Below are 18,992 nucleotides of genomic sequence, written 5' to 3' on the forward strand. Positions count from 1 at the left end.
AGGATGACCCACTTCTAGTGAAGCTACTAGATTTGAAGTATGAATGATGATGTCTATGCCAAACAGCTTTTTCTAAGGCTAAGGAGACATGTAATATAAAGTGATGCTCTCAAGTCTGCGCATGGATAAAACACTGGGCAATAACTGTTCTCGTATTTAATACATTGCATTTAAATAGACTTGCCCAGGAGTGAGGGAATTATAGACAGACTGCCAGCAAGATAAAGGCTACAGAGAGGTAGAAATGCATAGTTTGATAGAGATGCAATGCAGGTAATAGTGATGAAATGGAGAAAATAAAGCCATGATGACAGGGCAGCTATCAGCTTGAAGGAATCAGTGTATTAAGAAAGAGTGAAGATTCTTGGCTCAATATGGCTCAAAACAGATGGCCTTATTCTCTCAGCTGCTGCCCATTGACATGAGTGATCCTTTTTTTTTCTCAGACCCCGTGTTTCATATATGAAACTCTCGATTTTCACTTAAAGTGCCTATGTATCCTTGTAATTGCTTCACGCTACATAGTGCTACTCAATTGGACCAGGAGTTTCCTCATTCCTCTTCCTTCAGCTGGATCGTTCTGGGAAAATGATATTTTTCTCTCTGTTTTCACTGTTTCTCACTCCCCCTATCCAAGCACTGCTCATTGCTATTTCTCTCTGTGTGAGACTGCAGTGTGAGATTCACATCCCTTGAGCTTGTTTAGCTCTTCTCCAGTCTGTCTAGGACTACAGGGGATCTGATTTCTGCCGTCTATGAGATAGTGCTTCCTGTTACCTTAATGTGTATTTTAGGGATGTGAGATCAGAGGTGATGCACCATACTGCTAAGTGGACATGCTAGGACAGGACAGGAAATGGATAGGATACAAGGAGTTACACAATCATACGGTCAGAGGGCCTGACATCATCCCATTATTTTCACAGACAGCACTGTCATCACCAGGCCAGGATTTGCTTGTATCGTGGGCACCCTCTAGTGGAATTGATGAAGCATCACAGCTTCTGCATTTTCTTACAGTATTATGTATTCACTCATGTTCTGTTTATCTCCACAGTCACAATGGTGTTGTTTCTGATTGCAACTACAATAACCTTGAATAACTCCTCTCATGACAACCAGACTTCAGGTAACTAACTCCCGCACGAATAGTGAATTAAACAGAACAATCAGCATAATTAACTTGATCATAACTTTAAACAATTGGTAGGTCAACAGCTCAATTATCTATTAAAATGGTTACATGTAAATATTGACAACACTTGTTGTAACAATGTGTGCATCTTTGTTTCCCAGAAAACCCCACCTCCCAGGGTGCCCATGTCCTTCCCTCTACGCTGATCTCTCTTCTTCTCATCATCATCGTTCTCCTGACAGTATACTTCCTAAGGTAACAAGCAGCACTGGATGGCTTCACCCCACCCCCACCGTTTTCTTATCAGCATAGCCTACCCCCACTGTGTGTGTGTGTGTGTGTGTGTGTGTGTGTGTGTGTGTGTGTGTGTGTGTGTGTGTGTGTGTGTGTTTCAACAGCTGCTCTACCAGTAAAACAGAAAACAAATGGCTAGCTGGGTCATATCAGACCATGCTTTCACCCATTCACTCACTCTGTTAACTCCTCTCAGTGGTGAGGATACTATCTGCTTCTCATGAGAAAGAACAGCTTTCAGTTCAGATGGTGGGTTTCTATTTCTACTGACTTGTTGAGCTGAAATATTATTTTTCTGGGGTTATGGTCAGATAACGTTTTTGTTTCGTTTCCTTTTTCTGTTCTCTCTCTCTCTCACTCTCTGGTTAGGTTTAGAAACCACAGGAAGGCTCTTGTCTCTCAGAAGACTCCAAATGGCTTCTTGGAAGATCAAGGTATGTCTCGACTTCATTATGCTGCACATTGCCACGTACATCTTACGTATACAATATTGCATTTGAACCATTGAGTATGTGTTGTGGGATGTGATGCAAGTCTTAGGTTGTGTGTGTACAGTAGTCCTTTCTGAAATTCCATACTGATTTGAATCTGTGCTCTAGATAAGTCATCACAATCAAAACAGAAAGTCAAGTCTATTCTGTAGAGATATCCTACTGCTGGCGTATGCTTGTATTGAGAGCTGTCAAGACATGAACCAACAAGTCTAAATAATAATAAGATTCATAGTCTACATTGCCACAGTTGAAGCAAAATACCTTGTAATAAATGTAACTTTCACATGTAAAGTACAATGTTGAGTAAGTGAAGTGTGAGTGAAGAGTTGAAGGCCCAGACAGTTGTTTATATACATCTCTTGTATGAGGTCACCTCATCATTTTTTACATTTTAGTCATTTAGCAGATGCTTTTATCCAGGGCGACTTGCAGTAGTCACCTGCGTGTAATGAGGTGATCTTTATTTATTTATTTATTTCACAATTCTTGTACTGAATGTAAAAACATTGACGTTCCAATGTTTTTGTTTCACACAGGAGAGCAGACAGTGGTCCTCCTCCCACGATCCCCCTCTCCATCCAAGAGGTACTTCCCCATCCCCCTGGACTCGCTGGAGGACGAGTTCCGAATACGCTCGGCAGACGACTGCAAGCTTTTTAGAGAGGAGTTCAATGTAGGTTCCTTTTCAAACAACACATAGTGCTTACAGTAGTAATGTGATACCTTCATAATGTGATATCTAATAATGTCATGAAGAGTTGATACTTCTTTATGCTGTTACATATTATGCTGCATGTCTGAAGTCTTCTCGACTGACTGAGTTTGAACCCCTGTGTTTGTGTTGTGTCTGTGTAGTCACTGACATGTAGCTACCACCACGGCTCCTTTGAGGAGGCTAGCAGGGAGATCAACAGGGACAAGAACAGATATCCAAACATCCTACCATGTGAGTGATGGAATTGTTATGGGAATACATTTTGTAACCATTAAAGCCAGTTAAAGGGCAATTCCTCTACTTTTCAACTTCCTATTCATTGTCTCAAAAGCATACGTGAAAACGGCGCGTTTCTATGGTATTTCTGGTTAAAAAGATAATAAGAAAGCTCCTAAAAAAATGCTTATCTGTGACATCACATGGTGGGACTAAAAGTAAGAACAGGGATTTTTCAAAACCTGCAATGCATTTCTAGCCTGTGGGAGGGTATTTTCTTGCTGATGTCATCGAGTAGAACTTCATTTTTTTCCCTACAAAACTTCGAAATGCGCCATTTTCAAATATGTACACACTGTTACATGGAACCCAAACCGGCTGCGCGCGTGCGCCATCGTGCATAAATGTATTTTGTCCCCCCACACCAAACGCGATCACGACACGCAGGTTAAAATATCAAAACAAACTCTGAACCCATTACATTAATTTGGGGACAGGTCGAAAAGCATTAAACATGTATGGCAATTTAGCTAGCTAGCTTGCACTTGCTAGCTAATTTGTCCTATTTAGCTAGCTTGCTGTTGCTAGCTAATTTGTCCTGGGATATAAACATTGAGTTGTTATTTTACCTGAAATGCACAAGGTCCTCTACTCCGACAATTAATCCACACATAAAACGGTCAACCGAATCATTTCTAGTCATCTCTTCTCCTTCCAGGCTTTTTCATCTTTAAACTTATATGGTGATTGGCATCTAAACTTTCATAGTATTACCATGACGACTGGCAAAACAGTTCGTCTTTCAATCACCCACGTGGGTATAACCAATGAGGAGATGGCACGTGGGTACCTGTTTCTATAAACCAATGAGGAGATGGGAGAGGTAGGACTTGCAGCTCTATCTGCGTCAGAAATAGGAATGGCTTCTATTTTAGCCCTTGGCAACGCAGACGCTCGTTGGCAACGCAGACGCTCGTTGGCAACGCAGACGCTCGTTGGCAACGCAGACGCTCATTGGCCACGCAGACGCTCGTTGGCAACGCAGACGCTCGTTGGCAACGCAGACGCTCGTTGGCGCACGCGAGCAGTGTGGGTGCAATAATTGAATAACATGGATTTCTAAATTAATTTTGCAACGCACGCGACGTGTCCGGTCTGGTCAGCATGTTATTGTGCTGGAGATAATGAAAATTACGTTGAAAATTGTGGAATTGACCTTTAAGAGTAGCTTGAACTTTTTTGAGATAAATCAGTTTGATAACATAATGAAATAATTGTAAACAGGCATACTTATTTTCCTAGTACAATTTTGTCTCTTTCTTCCATTTTCAACAGATGACCATTCCAGGGTGTTGTTAACTCAAATAGATGGGCATTCTTGTACGGACTACATAAATGCCTCATACATAGATGTGAGTTGTTGATATTTACTATGTATTTCGTTCCGTCCCATTCCGAATAATTTAAATGCATCCAGTATAACTTCCTTTCTCACTACGGTCTAATAAACTCAGCAAAACACATTTTTCTTTTTAACCAGGGTTATAAAGAGAAGAACAAATTAATTGCAGCTCAAGGTGAATATAACTTTGTACAACCATTTTGTGCAAAGTGCTGTACTACTAGAGGATTACTGAATGGAAATAAACTTATTTTACGTAAGCATATAATTTTTCTAGCACCATAGGCCTATTGTATAACTAGTATGTCCACTTACATCTATGTAGTAAGTGTCAGTCTCTTTTCCATAGGCCCAATACACGACACAGTGGCTGACTTCTGGCGGATGATTTGGGAACAGAAGACTGCTACTATAGTGATGCTCACTAACCTGAAAGAGAGAAAAGAGGTGAGTTTCTCTTCTCTCACTTTGGCTGCTCCATTATCTGCTTATACAACCTGTAAAGAATCTTCAGATTTGCTAATGGGCTCTCATGTTAGATGTTCTTAAAGGCCTTTGCTAGGCTCTTTCTTGTCTTCTCACACCTCAAGGTCATGAGTATAATTGATTTGACCCTTTCCTAACTTTCCCAATCCATACAATGTGTCACCTCAAATTACTTGGCATCACATTTTATTGAACCTCAAGGGGCTGATCAATAAAGAACAAAACAGGGGGTTTAGCTCCACCAAACAGAGATGGGGGATCGATAACTAAATAATTGTTGATAAAGTTGTCCAAGGCTTGATTATAATTAGTCTGAGACTCTCATTAACGGTCTAGAAGATCAGAGTGATGAACTTATTGACTGACAGACAATCACCTATGTCACGTCTATCACCTATAAATAGAGTTTCTAGTCAGTAATATGAATTCCCATAAAAGTCTCTGCCATTCATATTGGTGAACTATAGTTAGTATTTTTTTTGCTTTGCTGAATGTCCATTTTGCCTCTCTTCAGGACAAGTGTTACCAGTACTGGCCAGACCAGGGCTGTTGGATGTATGGGAATGTGAGGGTGGCAGTGGAGGACTTTACTGTACTGGTGGACTACACCATCCGCAAGTTCTGTGTACAATATGTAAGTATCATTGTATGTGCCTACATGACAACCCTGCACAGGATCCCTCACTTTGAAATGCATGATGTGAGAAACCCTGTGACATTTACAGTATATTTTTCTAAAGGATTGATGTGTTTTCCTGTTGTTGTAAACAGCAGGGGAATGATGGCCCAAGGGCCCCCCGCTTGGTCACCCAGCTCCACTTCACCAGCTGGCCAGACTTTGGGGTGCCCTTCTCCCCTATCGGCATGCTCAAGTTCCTCAAGAAGGTGAAGACAGTCAACCCGTCCTATGCAGGACCCATCGTGGTGCACTGCAGGTACTGAACCAGGGGAGGAGACTGGGGATTCTAACTTGAAATTCTCGTCTACAAGCTGTACTCAATGAAGGCTATAGTAGTTCATTTAGTTCCTTATGACATGTATAACTTAACACAATCGTAGTGTCAAATTGACCTATCGTGGTGTCCAAAAAAGTATGCCAACCTTCTTCCCTTTATTTGTATTGGTATGGCTGGAATTTTAATGCACATGTCATGTAATATGAAACCACCACATCACTGAAGTCAGAGACATGCAGGAACAGCTGTTGAAACAGGTGTTCGTATTGGGGCTTTGCTTTCTGAATGGGCCTCATTGATTGGTCTCCAACACCCTAAGCTGGCATCCCAGACTGCTGTCTGTGTCACTGGCCCTTAAAACACTATGGATCTTGTTGGCTTGTGGACATGTAGCAATTTGGAATATTGCTTGTAGACGTAGCAATTTAGAATATTGCTTGTGGACATGTTTCAATTTAGCATTTTTATGCCATACCATAGTCAACATTCCTGTGGAAAACTCAGCCACAGAAATACAGTGCATTTGCTTTGAATTGAATCATCAAACTTTCCTTGGAGGTCTATGACAATGTAAGGATCACTCTTCTCTCCTGTCCCTTGTCTTTCCCTAGTGCTGGGGTAGGTAGGACTGGGACGTTCATCGTCATAGACGGCATGATTGACATGATGCATGTAGAGAAGAGGCTGGATGTCTTTGGGTTTGTGACCAGAATACGGGAGCAGCGCTCTCAGCTCGTCCAGACCGATGTAAGTGTTCCCTGACAGTTCAATGTGTTAATGCAGCACAAACAAGCAAAGATGCCTCATTTACCCCATCTCTCTCTGTCTCCCGTTCAGATGCAGTACTCGTTCATCTACCACGCTCTGTTGGAGTATTATATGTATGGGGACACAGAGCTGGATGTGTCCTCTCTGGAAGGCCACCTGCAGAAACTCCACAACACCAGAACACCCCTTGACAAGCTGGGCCTAGAGGAAGAGTTCAGGGTAAGTCCCAGTCACACAATTCTCTCTCCTTTTCTAAGTTGTCTCCCAGTTCTAGTCACATTTAAATTACGGTAGCCATCTCTCTCAAGTAGTCCTAATTTCACCCCATATCCTCTCCTCAGAAACTGACCAATGTACGCATAATGAAGGAGAACATGAGGACTGGAAACCTTCCTGCAAACATGAAGAAGAACCGTGTGCTTCAGATTATTCCATGTAAGGAATACTCTAACACTCTTAACTTTTCAGTAATACGTCACAACCCTACCACCATCAAACTCTTTAGTGTTGTATCAAATATTATACATTTTAGACCAAGTTACCTCTCTGAAGTAGTTTTACTTTTGGAATGGATTTACTGTAGTTAAATGACACAAGTAATTATACTATTGTTGGAAATAAAGTAAGTTGTTAAGTTATTTGCTTGAACACAGATGACTTCAACCGGGTTATATTATCAATGAAAAGGGGCCAAGAGTTCACGGACTACATCAATGCATCATTTATTGATGTAAGTATTTACTGAGCACATTTTAAGACTTAAGTCCTAACTTTCTCCAGAGCCCTTTATGTAAGTATATGATGCGCTAAACAGTATGTTATTTTCCAGGGATACAGACAGAAGGACTACTTCATCGCTACCCAGGGTCCCCTGTCTCACACGGTGGAGGATTTCTGGAGGATGGTGTGGGAGTACAGGTGTCACTCTATCGTCATGCTCACTGAACTCAAGGAGAGGGAACAGGTACAGACCCCACTGTGGCAAGAGTTAACTGCAACCTAATCATTAAAAGCTGTGTTTTACTTTAGTAGTTGAAAATACTATTCTAATAAATGCAACAGTTGGACAATGGATGAAGATACTCCAAACTTTTTAATGTTTTTAAATCCATCAGATATTGACAGAAATATAGCACATAAAACATTGTACTAGCACAGACAAATAATTAATGGAGTTCAGCTATTTTGATGAATGTAAAAATGCTTTTCTAATGCACTCATATGTGACCAACCACCTTAATTCGGTCTTACAGTGGTTCCTCCTTTAAAAGTTGTGTCATACTGCAGCACACCTTGCAGGCTGCTGCAGCATTCTGTGGCACATTATTTAATTGTCAGCCATTCTTTCGGGAAAATGCAAGTTAGTGCTAGTTTGACCACTAGAGGACATCTTTGAGAAGCATTTTATAGTCTTCCATATTGGCATTACCGGAGATTTTAAAACCTTTTTTGTAATAACATAGTATATGGGATTGATTTTAAGAAATTTGGCTTAATTAATTTGATTAATATTATGGTGTTTCTATTACGAGAAAAAAAGAAAAAAAAGAAAATATGGTGCTGTACAACGTGACGGTCAGGAGTAGGCCACAGCATAAGAGGATTGGAGGATTCTAAATTGTTTGCCTTCATTAGACAACTTTGTTCAAATATTTCTGTAAATCAGTGATATTTATTCCCATAGTAATTCATTATGGATCCATAACTAAATCCGCATCTGCATTTTGAAAGAGTATTTTTATCATTATTTATTTTTTAACGAAAGCATAAAGATGCTGATGAAGAAATACAGTACAGTAAAATGTAAAAGCAGTATATGCTTTTACATTTGGATAATAAAGCATTTAAAACATTTTGAAGATATAGGCCACCTGCATTTGTTTATTAGGCTACTGTGCAGTCTGACAAGTAAACATAGCCTACAATACATACTGTAGTAAACATGGGAAAATGCCTAATTCCTTACATAAGGGAGAGCAGGCCATGTCTGTACTAGAGAATACGGGCACGCGGGAGACTGGGGTTCAATTCCCTGACGGGGAGGAAGGAGTAGGCTGTCCTTGTTAATAAGAATTTGTTCTTAACTGATTTCATATGTGTTATTTCATAGTTGGGATGTCTTCACTGTTATTCTACAATGTACAAAACAGTAAAAATAAAGAAAAATCCTGGAATGAGTAGGTGTTTCCAAACTTTTGACTGGTACTTTCTTAATTAATTTGATTATTATTATGGTGTTTATATTCCAAGAAAAATGAAAAACCCTCTGGGTTTCTGTTAGGAAGGAACGGAAAATATGGCGCTGTACAACGTGACGAAAGGCAGTACAGTACAGAGATATTGTGTCGTGCAGGCAGAGCACGCGGGAGACCAGGATTCAATTCCCCAACTGGGAGGAAGGAGTAGGCTGTCCTTGTAAATAAGAATTTGTTCTTAACTGACTTGCCTAGTTAAAGAAAGGTTACACTAAGAGCATATCATTTCTGCACCCAAATGTTCTAATTCTAGTCTAACCAATACCCAAACAGAGATTAAGTGAAAATTAAAATCTCATTGATTTATCAAGACCAGTCCCCATGCTTGTCTCAGAGCAGCGCAAAATAGTGCTAAAATAGCTTTTGCTTCAAATCCTACTGCTTCTAACTTCAATATGCTCTTTAAATAAATAAGACCTACACCACTTTTAACAGCACATTACTCAACACTAGTGAGACTCATTTCGCCTATGGTAGGCCTACAGTATATCTACAAATATTTTTTTCAATGACGTGACTCTCTGCCAATAATTACATTTAGAGGATTGGAGGATTCTTAATTAATATCTAAGAGGCAAGGGAAGCTGAGGGTTGGGATGTGGAATTGGAGACATGATGGTCAAAGAAAAATAATGATGGTCAAAGATAAAGTATAAAAAATAAAGTCAAAATAAAACATAATAAAAAGTAAGTTTGAATGACACTGAGGGGCAGTGTTTTTACAGCTAATGCCGGTTTGCCTGAGGCTGATGCTGTGCAGGTGTTTGTACACATGCATATACACACACTCTCATTCAAATACACACATACACGGACACACACATATGTAAATAATGCCAGACATGCACTCAAACATATACAGTTGGCCTTGCTGTTATGATTTTAGTTGTCATTGATGTCCTTTTTTTGCATTGTTGTTTTCTGTTTTTACTGTAGTCTTTTTATTTTTCTCATGAGTTCATTTTCTTGCTTGTTGGTGCATTTTGGGGGTTCTTGGGGAATGGAATTAATTATATTTTTTATTATTATTAATATTTTTTTCTTGGGGGGGTGACTGTGGGAGGGGTCTCGGGTGGTTGAGGGACAGCTGTGGGGGGGGGGGGGGTTCTTGGTGGGTTCACGTCCCTGCTTTTTTTGGCCTTGTGGGAGATCTGTCGAAGTTGACCCTGGATGCTTCTGTGTGTCGCTCTGAATGGGAGTCTGTTGGATGACTGGTGTGGTGTAGTTGTTGTGCGGCTTCACTGCAAGTATATTGTATGTTTTGAATATTCAATAAAAACATTTAAAAAAATAACAAACAAAAAAATATATATAAAAAATATTTAAGGGGCATTATCCATTCAGTTATATTATACACGTCTAGGCTCCAAAGAAATAGACTCCAATTAAGCCCTCTTGTTGTTTGTAAAGTCAAATTAAAATGAAGATTATTGTTGAAATGAATTGCTCGACTGGTGTAGGTTTTCTCCGTCTGTCGGTGTGCAACACTTGCGTAACAAGTTAGCTATATTTTCAGCACCAGCCACTGTTCACCTCCTATTGATTGTGCTGCGGTTGCCGCCAGTTGTTTTTTAAATGTAACCTTTATTTAACTAGGCAAGTCAGGTAAGAACAAATTCTTATTTACAATCACGGCCTACCCAGGCCAAACCCGGATGACAATGGGCCAATTGTGCGCTGCCTTATGGCACTCCAATCACAGTCGGATGTGATACAGCCTGTATTCGAACCAGGAACTGTAGTAATGCCTCTTGCACTGAGATGCAGTGCCTTAGACCGCTGCGCTACTTGGGAGCCATGACCAATATAAACTCAGCAAAAAAAGAAAAGTCCCTTTTTCAGTACCCTATCTTTCAAAGATAATTCGAAAAATACAAATAACTTCACAGATCTTCATTGTAAAGGGTTTAAACACTATTTCCCATGCTTGTTCAATGAACCATAAACAATTAATGAACATGCACCTGTGGAACAGTCGTTAAGACACTAACAGCTTACAGACGGTAGGCAATTAAGGTCACAGCTATGAAAACTTAGGACACTAAAGAGGCCTTTCTACTGACTCTGAAAAACACCAAAAGAAAGATGCCCAGGGTCCCTGCTCATCTGCGTGAACGTGCCTTAGACATGCTGCAAGGAGGCATGAGGACTGCAGATGTGGCCAGGGGAAAAATTGCAATATCCGTACTGTGAGATGCCTAAGACAGCACTACAGGGAGACAGGATGGACAGCTGTTCGTCCTCGCAGTGGCAGACCACGTGTAACAACACCTGCACAGGATCGGTACATCCGAACATCACACCTGCGGGACAGGTACAAGATGGCAACAACAACTGCCCGAGTTACACCAGGAATGCACAATCCCTCCATCTGTGCTCAGACTGTCCACAATAGGCTGAGAGAGGCTGGACTGAGGGCTTGTAGGCCTGTTGTAAGGCAGGTCCTCACCAGACATCACCGGCCTCAACGTCGCCTATGGGCACAAACCCACCGTCGCTGGACCAGACAGGACTGGAAAAAGTGCTCTTCACTGACGAGTCACGGTTTTGTCTCACCAGGGGTGATGGTCGGGTTCTCGTTTATCGTTGAAGGAATGAGCGTTACACTGAGGCCTGTACTCTGGAGTGGGATCGATTTGGAGGTAGAGGCTCCATCATGGTCTGGGGCGGTGTGTCACAGCATCATCGGACTTAGCTTGTTGTCATTGCAGGCAATCTCAACGCTGTGCGTTACAGGGAAGACATCCTCCTCCCTCATGTGGTACCCTTCCTGCAGGCTCATCCTGACATGACCCTCCAGCATGACAATGCCACCAGCCATACTGCTCGTTCTGTGCGTGAGTTCCTGCAAGACAGGAATGTCAGTGTTCTGCCATGGCCAGCGAAGAGCCCGGATCTCAATCCCATTCAGCATGTCTGGGACCTGTTGGATTGGAGAGTGAGGGCTAGGGGCATTCCCCCCAGAAATGTCCAGGAACTTGCAGGTGCCTTGGTGGAAGAGTGGGGTAACATCTCACAGCAAGAACTGGCAACTCTGGTGCAGTCCATGAGGAGGAGATGCACTGCAGTACTTAATGCAGCTGGTGGCCACACCAGATACTGACTGTTACTTTTGATTTTGACCCCCCTTTGTTCAGGGACACATTATTCAATTTCTGTTAGTCACATATCTGTGGAATTTGTTCAGTTTATGTCTCAGTTGTTGAAACTTGTTATGTTCATTCAAATATTTACACGTTAAGTTTGCTGAAAATAAACGCAGTTGACAGTGAGAGGACGTTTCTTTTTTGCTGAGTTTATATATATACATCTACCTACACATGTTCTGAAGAAAAAAATAAAATATATATATATACACTGCTCAAAAAAATAAAGGGAACACTTAAACAACACAATGTAACTCCAAGTCAATCACACTTCTGTGAAATCAAACTGTCCACTTAGGAAGCAACACTGATTGACAATAAATTTCACATGCTGTTGTGCAAATGGAATAGACAACAGGTGGAAATTATAGGCAATTAGCAAGACACCCCCAATAAAGGAGTGGTTGTGCAGGTGGGAACCGCAGACCACTTCTCAGTTCCTATGCTTCCTGGCTGATGTTTTGGTCACTTTTGAATGCTGGCGGTGCTTTCACTCTAGTGGTAGCATGAGACGGAGTCTACAACCCACACAAGTGGCTCAGGTAGTGCAGCTCATCCAGGATGGCACATCAATGCGAGCTATGGCAAGAAGGTTTGCTGTGTCTGTCAGCATAGTGTCCAGAGCATGGAGGCGCTACCAGGAGACAGGCCAGTACATCAGGAGACGTGGAGGAGGCCATAGGAGGGCAACAACCCAGCAGCAGGACCGCTACCTCCGCCTTTGTGCAAGGAGGAGCAGGAGAAGCACTGCCAGAGCCCTGCAAAATGACCTCCAGCAGGCCACAAATGTGCATGTGTCTGCTCAAACGGTCAGAAACAGACTCCATGAGGGTGGTATGAGGGCCCGACATCCACAGGTGGGGGATGTGCTTACAGCCCAACACCGTGCAGGACGTTTGGCATTTGCCAGAGAACACCAAGATTGGCAAATTCGCCACTGGCGCCCTGTGCTCTTCACAGATGAAAGCAGGTTCACACTGAGCACGTGACAGACGTGAGAGTCTGGAGACGCCGTGGAGAACGTTCTGCTGCCTGCAACATCCTCCAGCATGACCGGTTTGGCAGTGGGTCAGTCATGGTGTGGGGTGGCATTTCTTTGGGGGGCCGCACAGCCCTCCATGTCCTCGCCAGAGGTAGCCTGACTGCCATTAGGTACCGAGATGAGATCCTCAGACCCCTTGTGAGACCATATGCTGGTGCGGTTGGCCCTGGGTTCCTCCTAATGCAAGACAATGCTAGACCTCATGTGGCTGGAGTGTGTCAGCAGTTCCTGCAAGAGGAAGGCATTGATGCTATGGACTGGCCCGCCCGTTCCCCAGACCTGAATCCAATTGAGCACATCTGGGACATCATGTCTCGCTCCCTCCACCAACGCCATGTTGCACCACAGACTGTCCAGGAGTTGGCGGATGCTTTAGTCCAGGTCTGGGAGGAGATCCCTCAGGAGACCATCCGCCACAGGCACGTGGAGGCAATCCGCCATCCACATACAGGCATGTGGAGGCCACACACACTACTGAGCCTCATTTTGACTTGTTTTAAGGACATTACATCAAAGTTGGATCAGCCTGTAGTGTGGTTTTCCACTTTAATTTTGAGTGTGCTCCAAATCCAGACCTCCATGGGTTGATAAATTGGATTTCCATTGATTATTTTTGTGTGATTTTGTTGTCAGCATATTCAACTATGTAAAAAAAAAAGTATTTAATAAGATTATTTCTTTCATTCAGATCTAGAATGTGTTATTTTAGTGTTCCCTTTATTTTTTTGAGCAGTATATATTTATTTTTCTTCAGAACATGTGTAGGTAGATGTGGAAAGGTAGATACAAATTATTTGTTGCAAGTTGGGTGGGGGGTTCACACCTTGCTCGCCTATTAGTGTTAGACAATTCTTTAGTAAAGGAGGTTGAATAGTCTATTGTTCAGCTAATAGCCCATCCTAGAAGCGTTGTTAGCAGCATTCACAGCCTGCTACGCTTGTGAAAAACGAATAATAATACTTTTTCCCCTTTCCACTTGTTAAAGCTTCCAATTGATAAAGTGTTTTTAGCCGCAATCGGCCCCAACCCCAATTAATACATTTGGGCACAGTCGATAGTGTGCTGGACTTCGGGCTAGAATGTTGAGGGTGCGAAACCTGCTCCCTGCTTGTTTCATTACATTATTATGCCGTTCTCAGAGCAAATACCCTGGATTGTTACTCCCATCTCGTTCCTTGCCCTCTTCCACGTGTCATTCTCAGCCTGAGTGGCTCGCTTGTGGGCGTGCTGGCAGGATATGGCAGCACCTTCGGTTGTGCGTCAAGAATTCAGCATAGCAAGTTTGTATGAAGGTCTGGTTATTCACAGGCAAATAGTAAAATGCTCTAAACTGCTCTGGTGACAAACACACTTTGCTGCCCTGTTTTCAATAGTCCACATGGCTGGGAGAACCTCCTCAGATGAATGCAGATGAAGGGAGTTGATATGCATAGGAAGTGTAGTGTACTGTTTTTTTCTGTATATATGAATTACAAATCAGCCTTTACTTAAATCATGTTTCCAGTCTATTGCATATTACAATGTGTAATCATTGATATTTTACCACTCCCAGGAGCAGGAGTGGTAAACACTGTTGAAGTGTATAATTGTAATACATACATGCAGACACAGCATCATTCAAAGAATGGAGTTTGATACACCTGGTATTGGATATGACTGAAAAAACTTGCTAAATAGTGATTTTCGTAAATTAACTTTATGACAAAAGAATATGCACAATCGTTTGTCTCTACATTAATTAACTAACATATTCCTCTCAATTGTACATTTTTTGCTTGACTCGTTATGACGTTATAATTACTTACATTTGCTTCCACCGTAATGATTTTGTCAGACATCTGGGTGGTCTATACGGGTGGTATAACGTCAAATTCGTCCTTGGAACCACTCGAACCACTCGATATGATTTGTCGTATAAAAACCTTGGGAACCAAATGCATAATGGGTGCTCTAACTCTACCCTGCGATGGTCTGGAGCAATGAAGCCGTGACGCTGGGTACCTCTAAGTCCCGCAGCGTAAGCTCGCAACTTTTAAAGGAGGAACCGCTGTATGTAGCAACATTTTAAAGTTTTTTTTAAAAAAAATTTAAAAGCAGAGACACAAAGCTACAAAACGGAATATGATACATTGCATTTGACGAACAATGGCAAAGTAATTCTGCTTTGAAAGTTGCTAAACTTGTTACCTCACTTTTGAGAAAATGTCTTTTGAATATTTTGGTACCTACTGGAGAGCTTTTCTTTGTCTACACCCATTCAGCATCGTTCACACCCTCTTACCCTTTAGCCCCCACCCAAACTCTAACCATTTTACTCGCCCTAGCAGAACTGGTTAGGCTGTTTTCATGTTGGTGACTAACTGTGCTGCTGGTAACAATTGAATTTTAAAAAATTGCTGACGTTTACTGACACCGACCATTCATCAGTTATTCTGCGCTCTGGCACGCTCAGATGAGAGTGCTCTGAAATCGGAGTAGATGGCCAGACTGAATTTACGAACGCAGCTGAAATGATTACTTGCATAGTGGAGTCTTTTGTTAAGACATGTAGGTAGCTAGCTAGCTAAACAATTAACCATAATCACAACTCATGACGTTACTACCCTGCATGAATCTGCAGGTAGCTAACCAACGTTTATCAACAGTTGTCGCAGTGACATTCTATTGAAATGGATACTTGCATAGTGGAGTCTTTTGTTAAGACATGTAGCTTGCTAGCTAGCTAAACAGTGGACCATAATTTCAACTCATGACATTACTACCTTGCATGAATCTGCAGGTAGCTAACCAACCAGGTTCAACGTTAGCTAGCTCACATTAGGCTATAACTAGCAAAGCAAATGGCTCTGAGATATGAATAATAAGATCATATACGTAACGTTAGCTAGCAAGCTAGCCAGCTAACTAACGTTAGCTAGCTTACAGTACACTTTAACTTGAAATAAAAAACAGTTTCTGTCAAAATTAGAAACGTGTAATATCTGAAAATGTAGCTAGCTAGACTATCTTACCCGTACACATCATGGATGGATGGTCTCCTGTCGGATGCCATGGTTGCCCTTAGTTTGATGTAATCCGGAGACCGGTGTTTTCTCCATCGCCTAAGGTATCATACTCGAATTCCACTGATTTCAAAACTAAGTCTTCCAGAAAGTGGAGAGCAACACTTATGCAGTTTTACTACGCAATACATTTTTTTAAAGGCCGCGTTAGACAGGATTACCTAGACATACTGACCAGCTCAAATAGACAGAAGCATGCTATATGGCAGACCAATCCAAACTCATCTCTCGGCATGTCCAGCCCACTTATTATCTCAGCCAATCATGGCTAGCGGAAAGGTTGCTGACTTTTTCTGTGTCTAAACCAACAAGAATCTTCATTAACTATTTTATTCATATTTACAAGTTTGTTGTTAAGGCACATGAAAGTTCATGAGTTCGAGAAGGCATTTCTGCCAAAAAACGTATTTGGATCACATATATACATTTTCTTAGTATATCAGGTATTTTGTTTTGTACTTTGTGATAAAATAAAGAATTATATGTGCCTCATTTGTATATAGACTGAGTATACCAAACATTAGGAACACCTTCCTAATCTAGAGTTGCACCACCCCTTTTTGCCCTCAAAACAGCTTCAATACTTTGAGGCATGAACTCTACTAGGTGTCGAAAGCATTCCACAGGGATGCTGATCCATGTTGACTGCAATACTTCCCACAGTTGTGTCAAGTTGGCTGGATGTCCTTTGGGTGGTGAACCATTCTTGATACACATGGGAAAATGTTGAGTGTGAAAAATCCAGCAGTTTTGCAGTTCTTGACTCACTTCTTGGCTCCCGAGTGGCGCAGCAGTCTAAGGCACTATATCTATATCTATGCAAGAGGCGTCACTACAGACCCTGGTTCGATTCCAGGCTGTATCACAACCGGCCGTGATTTGCCCAGCTTCGTCCAGTTTAGGATTTGGCCGTGGTAGGCTGTCGTTGTAAATAATAATTTGTTCTTAACTGACTTGCCTAGTTAAATAAAGTTTTTTTTTTTTAAATGCATTTAATGTATGCATTCACTACTGTAAGTTGCTCTGGATAAGAGCGTCTTCTAAATGACTAAAATGTAATGTAAATGTAGAGTTCCAAACCTCTCTGCCAATAACAGCTAGTTTTCCCCTTCCCAGACAGTCCTAACAAAATTCTTGCTTGAGAAATTGCTCTTTGTTAAGGTGCTATTTTTGTTTCTTTTTGACCATTTTAATTGAAAACAATCACACTAAGGTACTTAATTCTTAACCAGAAATGATTTGATATTGGGATAAAAAATGGCTGTGTTGCCATCAGTTCGAATTACGCCAGCCCTGGTATAGAGGAACAGAGAGACTGTATAAATGTAGGTCCATTATCATTACCTTTTCTTTTAAACCATTATCATTTCTACACAGTTTTGATGTTTTACTAGTCATTTAAATGTAGATTGAGGTTGTTTTTCCCACCCGTGGGCCATATGTTTGACTCACCTGCCTTTCATCAATCTGTCACTTTCCCCAGGACAAGTGTTTCCAGTACTGGCCAGCAGAGGGCACTGTGACATTTGGAGACTACACTTTGGAGCTGAAGGGGGATGCACTATGTGATACTTTCACTCTGAAGGACATGGTGCTCACATATGGACCAGTGAGTTTCCTTCACATGAACAAGCTACCTGATGTGCATTTTAAATATATTATTTGTGATGTAAGTCATTTTTGTCCTTGTGGATGACTGGGTTTGGTCCTCTAATCAGTGGCTTTCTGTTATCTCAATTTGTGTCTTATCTTGAGCATGTCAAGTTCATGTTATGTTTATTTTTCATTATCAGGTATACAAATGTATGTAATGATGAAACACATGTTTCCAATCACCAGGAAAAGCAGTCACGGCACGTCAGGCACTTTCATTTCCACGGCTGGCCTGAGATCGGAATACCGGCAGAGGGAAAGGGAATGATCGACATCATTGCTTCAGTGCAGAGACAGCAACAACAGTCTGGAAACCACCCTATTATAGTGCACTGCAGGTAAGGAACAGGTACTGTAAGCACAAACCAAATCTGGGAGCCGGAAAACACTCCCATCACTTTTACAACTGACCTTTTTTTCTGACAAAAAAAATATTAGGATCATACCAAACACAAAATTATGTTTCAAAGAATATAGATTACTTTTTACATTTTTGGCACTCTGTAATATCGGTTTCAATACATTATACAGTACATTTAGCCTTTGTAGACTCTGTTTTATCGGCCAACTCTTTATAAAGACTTTGCTGTGAAAGCTATGATCAGAACGTACATAGCTCCAGGTGAAGTACTTCTAATGCAGCACGGCCCGCTGGGATTGATCCAATCCACTGATTCACAGTCAATTAAAACCTCTCAAAGTGAAATCTCCAACGACTCCTGCTTTGATTAATCTGATAGAATGAGCTAACGACAGGAAATGGTGTCTTCACTCTCTCTCATATTCATTCATCAGGGCCTGTCTAAAGAGGGGCTTTTTAAAGCTTTTTCTCCTCCGCTGGGAATGGGGGCTTGCCCATTACAACCCCCCTCTCTCGTCTACCTCTCTCGCCGGCATTGTAAGCACTGACTCAATCCAAAGAGACTGAGAGAGCTACCAGACGCGTTAGTGTTAGCGTTATTAGTACTATTAGTCAAAGGTCACCTTTTCTCCAGCTAATTTCTTTCAATACAAATGGGAAAGACTGGGGTAAGCTGTAGGGTTCACAGTATAGCCCTATGACTAGGGGAATGGGAGACTAGGAAGCTATAGATCCATCAACTCTACTGTTAGAGAACTTTCCTATCAACCACCAACTAGACAACTTACCTGTGTTGTTGAGCACTAAGGAAATCCAGCACTGTAAAATACATAATATGTTTTAAAATCGTAATGAAGTGCAATCGGCATGATGGCGAACTAGTAGACCCCTGACAGTGTACAGAATGTAGTATACTCTGACTCACGTTCAGTTCTAAGCACATATTAAAGGTCCTCTAATGGTAGTTACTGGGCTTTAGAGCAGGCGTATCTGTAGCTGTAGATACT

General features: G+C 41.6%; 1 protein-coding gene across 3 annotated transcripts in view; it reads left to right on the forward strand.

The window, feature by feature from the left end:
* The window catches only part of LOC115193724 (receptor-type tyrosine-protein phosphatase epsilon-like), a 59,778-nt gene that overhangs the window by 40,135 nt on the left and 651 nt on the right, over positions 1-18,992 (forward strand). For all 3 annotated transcript variants that reach the window (XM_029752671.1, XM_029752668.1, XM_029752670.1), the window contains 17 exons: positions 1,058-1,129; positions 1,297-1,390; positions 1,799-1,863; positions 2,460-2,596; positions 2,779-2,869; positions 4,190-4,266; positions 4,395-4,431; positions 4,606-4,703; positions 5,257-5,376; positions 5,514-5,677; positions 6,310-6,445; positions 6,536-6,685; positions 6,808-6,901; positions 7,120-7,196; positions 7,296-7,430; positions 17,455-17,580; positions 17,811-17,962. In XM_029752671.1, the coding sequence (XP_029608531.1) occupies positions 1,063-1,129; positions 1,297-1,390; positions 1,799-1,863; positions 2,460-2,596; positions 2,779-2,869; positions 4,190-4,266; positions 4,395-4,431; positions 4,606-4,703; positions 5,257-5,376; positions 5,514-5,677; positions 6,310-6,445; positions 6,536-6,685; positions 6,808-6,901; positions 7,120-7,196; positions 7,296-7,430; positions 17,455-17,580; positions 17,811-17,962 (1,820 nt within the window). In that variant the 5' untranslated portion in view covers positions 1,058-1,062. The remainder of the gene's footprint in view (positions 1-1,057; positions 1,130-1,296; positions 1,391-1,798; positions 1,864-2,459; positions 2,597-2,778; positions 2,870-4,189; positions 4,267-4,394; positions 4,432-4,605; positions 4,704-5,256; positions 5,377-5,513; positions 5,678-6,309; positions 6,446-6,535; positions 6,686-6,807; positions 6,902-7,119; positions 7,197-7,295; positions 7,431-17,454; positions 17,581-17,810; positions 17,963-18,992) is intronic.

The sequence above is a fragment of the Salmo trutta genome, chromosome 5 (assembly GCF_901001165.1).
Source record: "Salmo trutta chromosome 5, fSalTru1.1, whole genome shotgun sequence".
NCBI lineage: Eukaryota > Metazoa > Chordata > Actinopteri > Salmoniformes > Salmonidae > Salmo > Salmo trutta.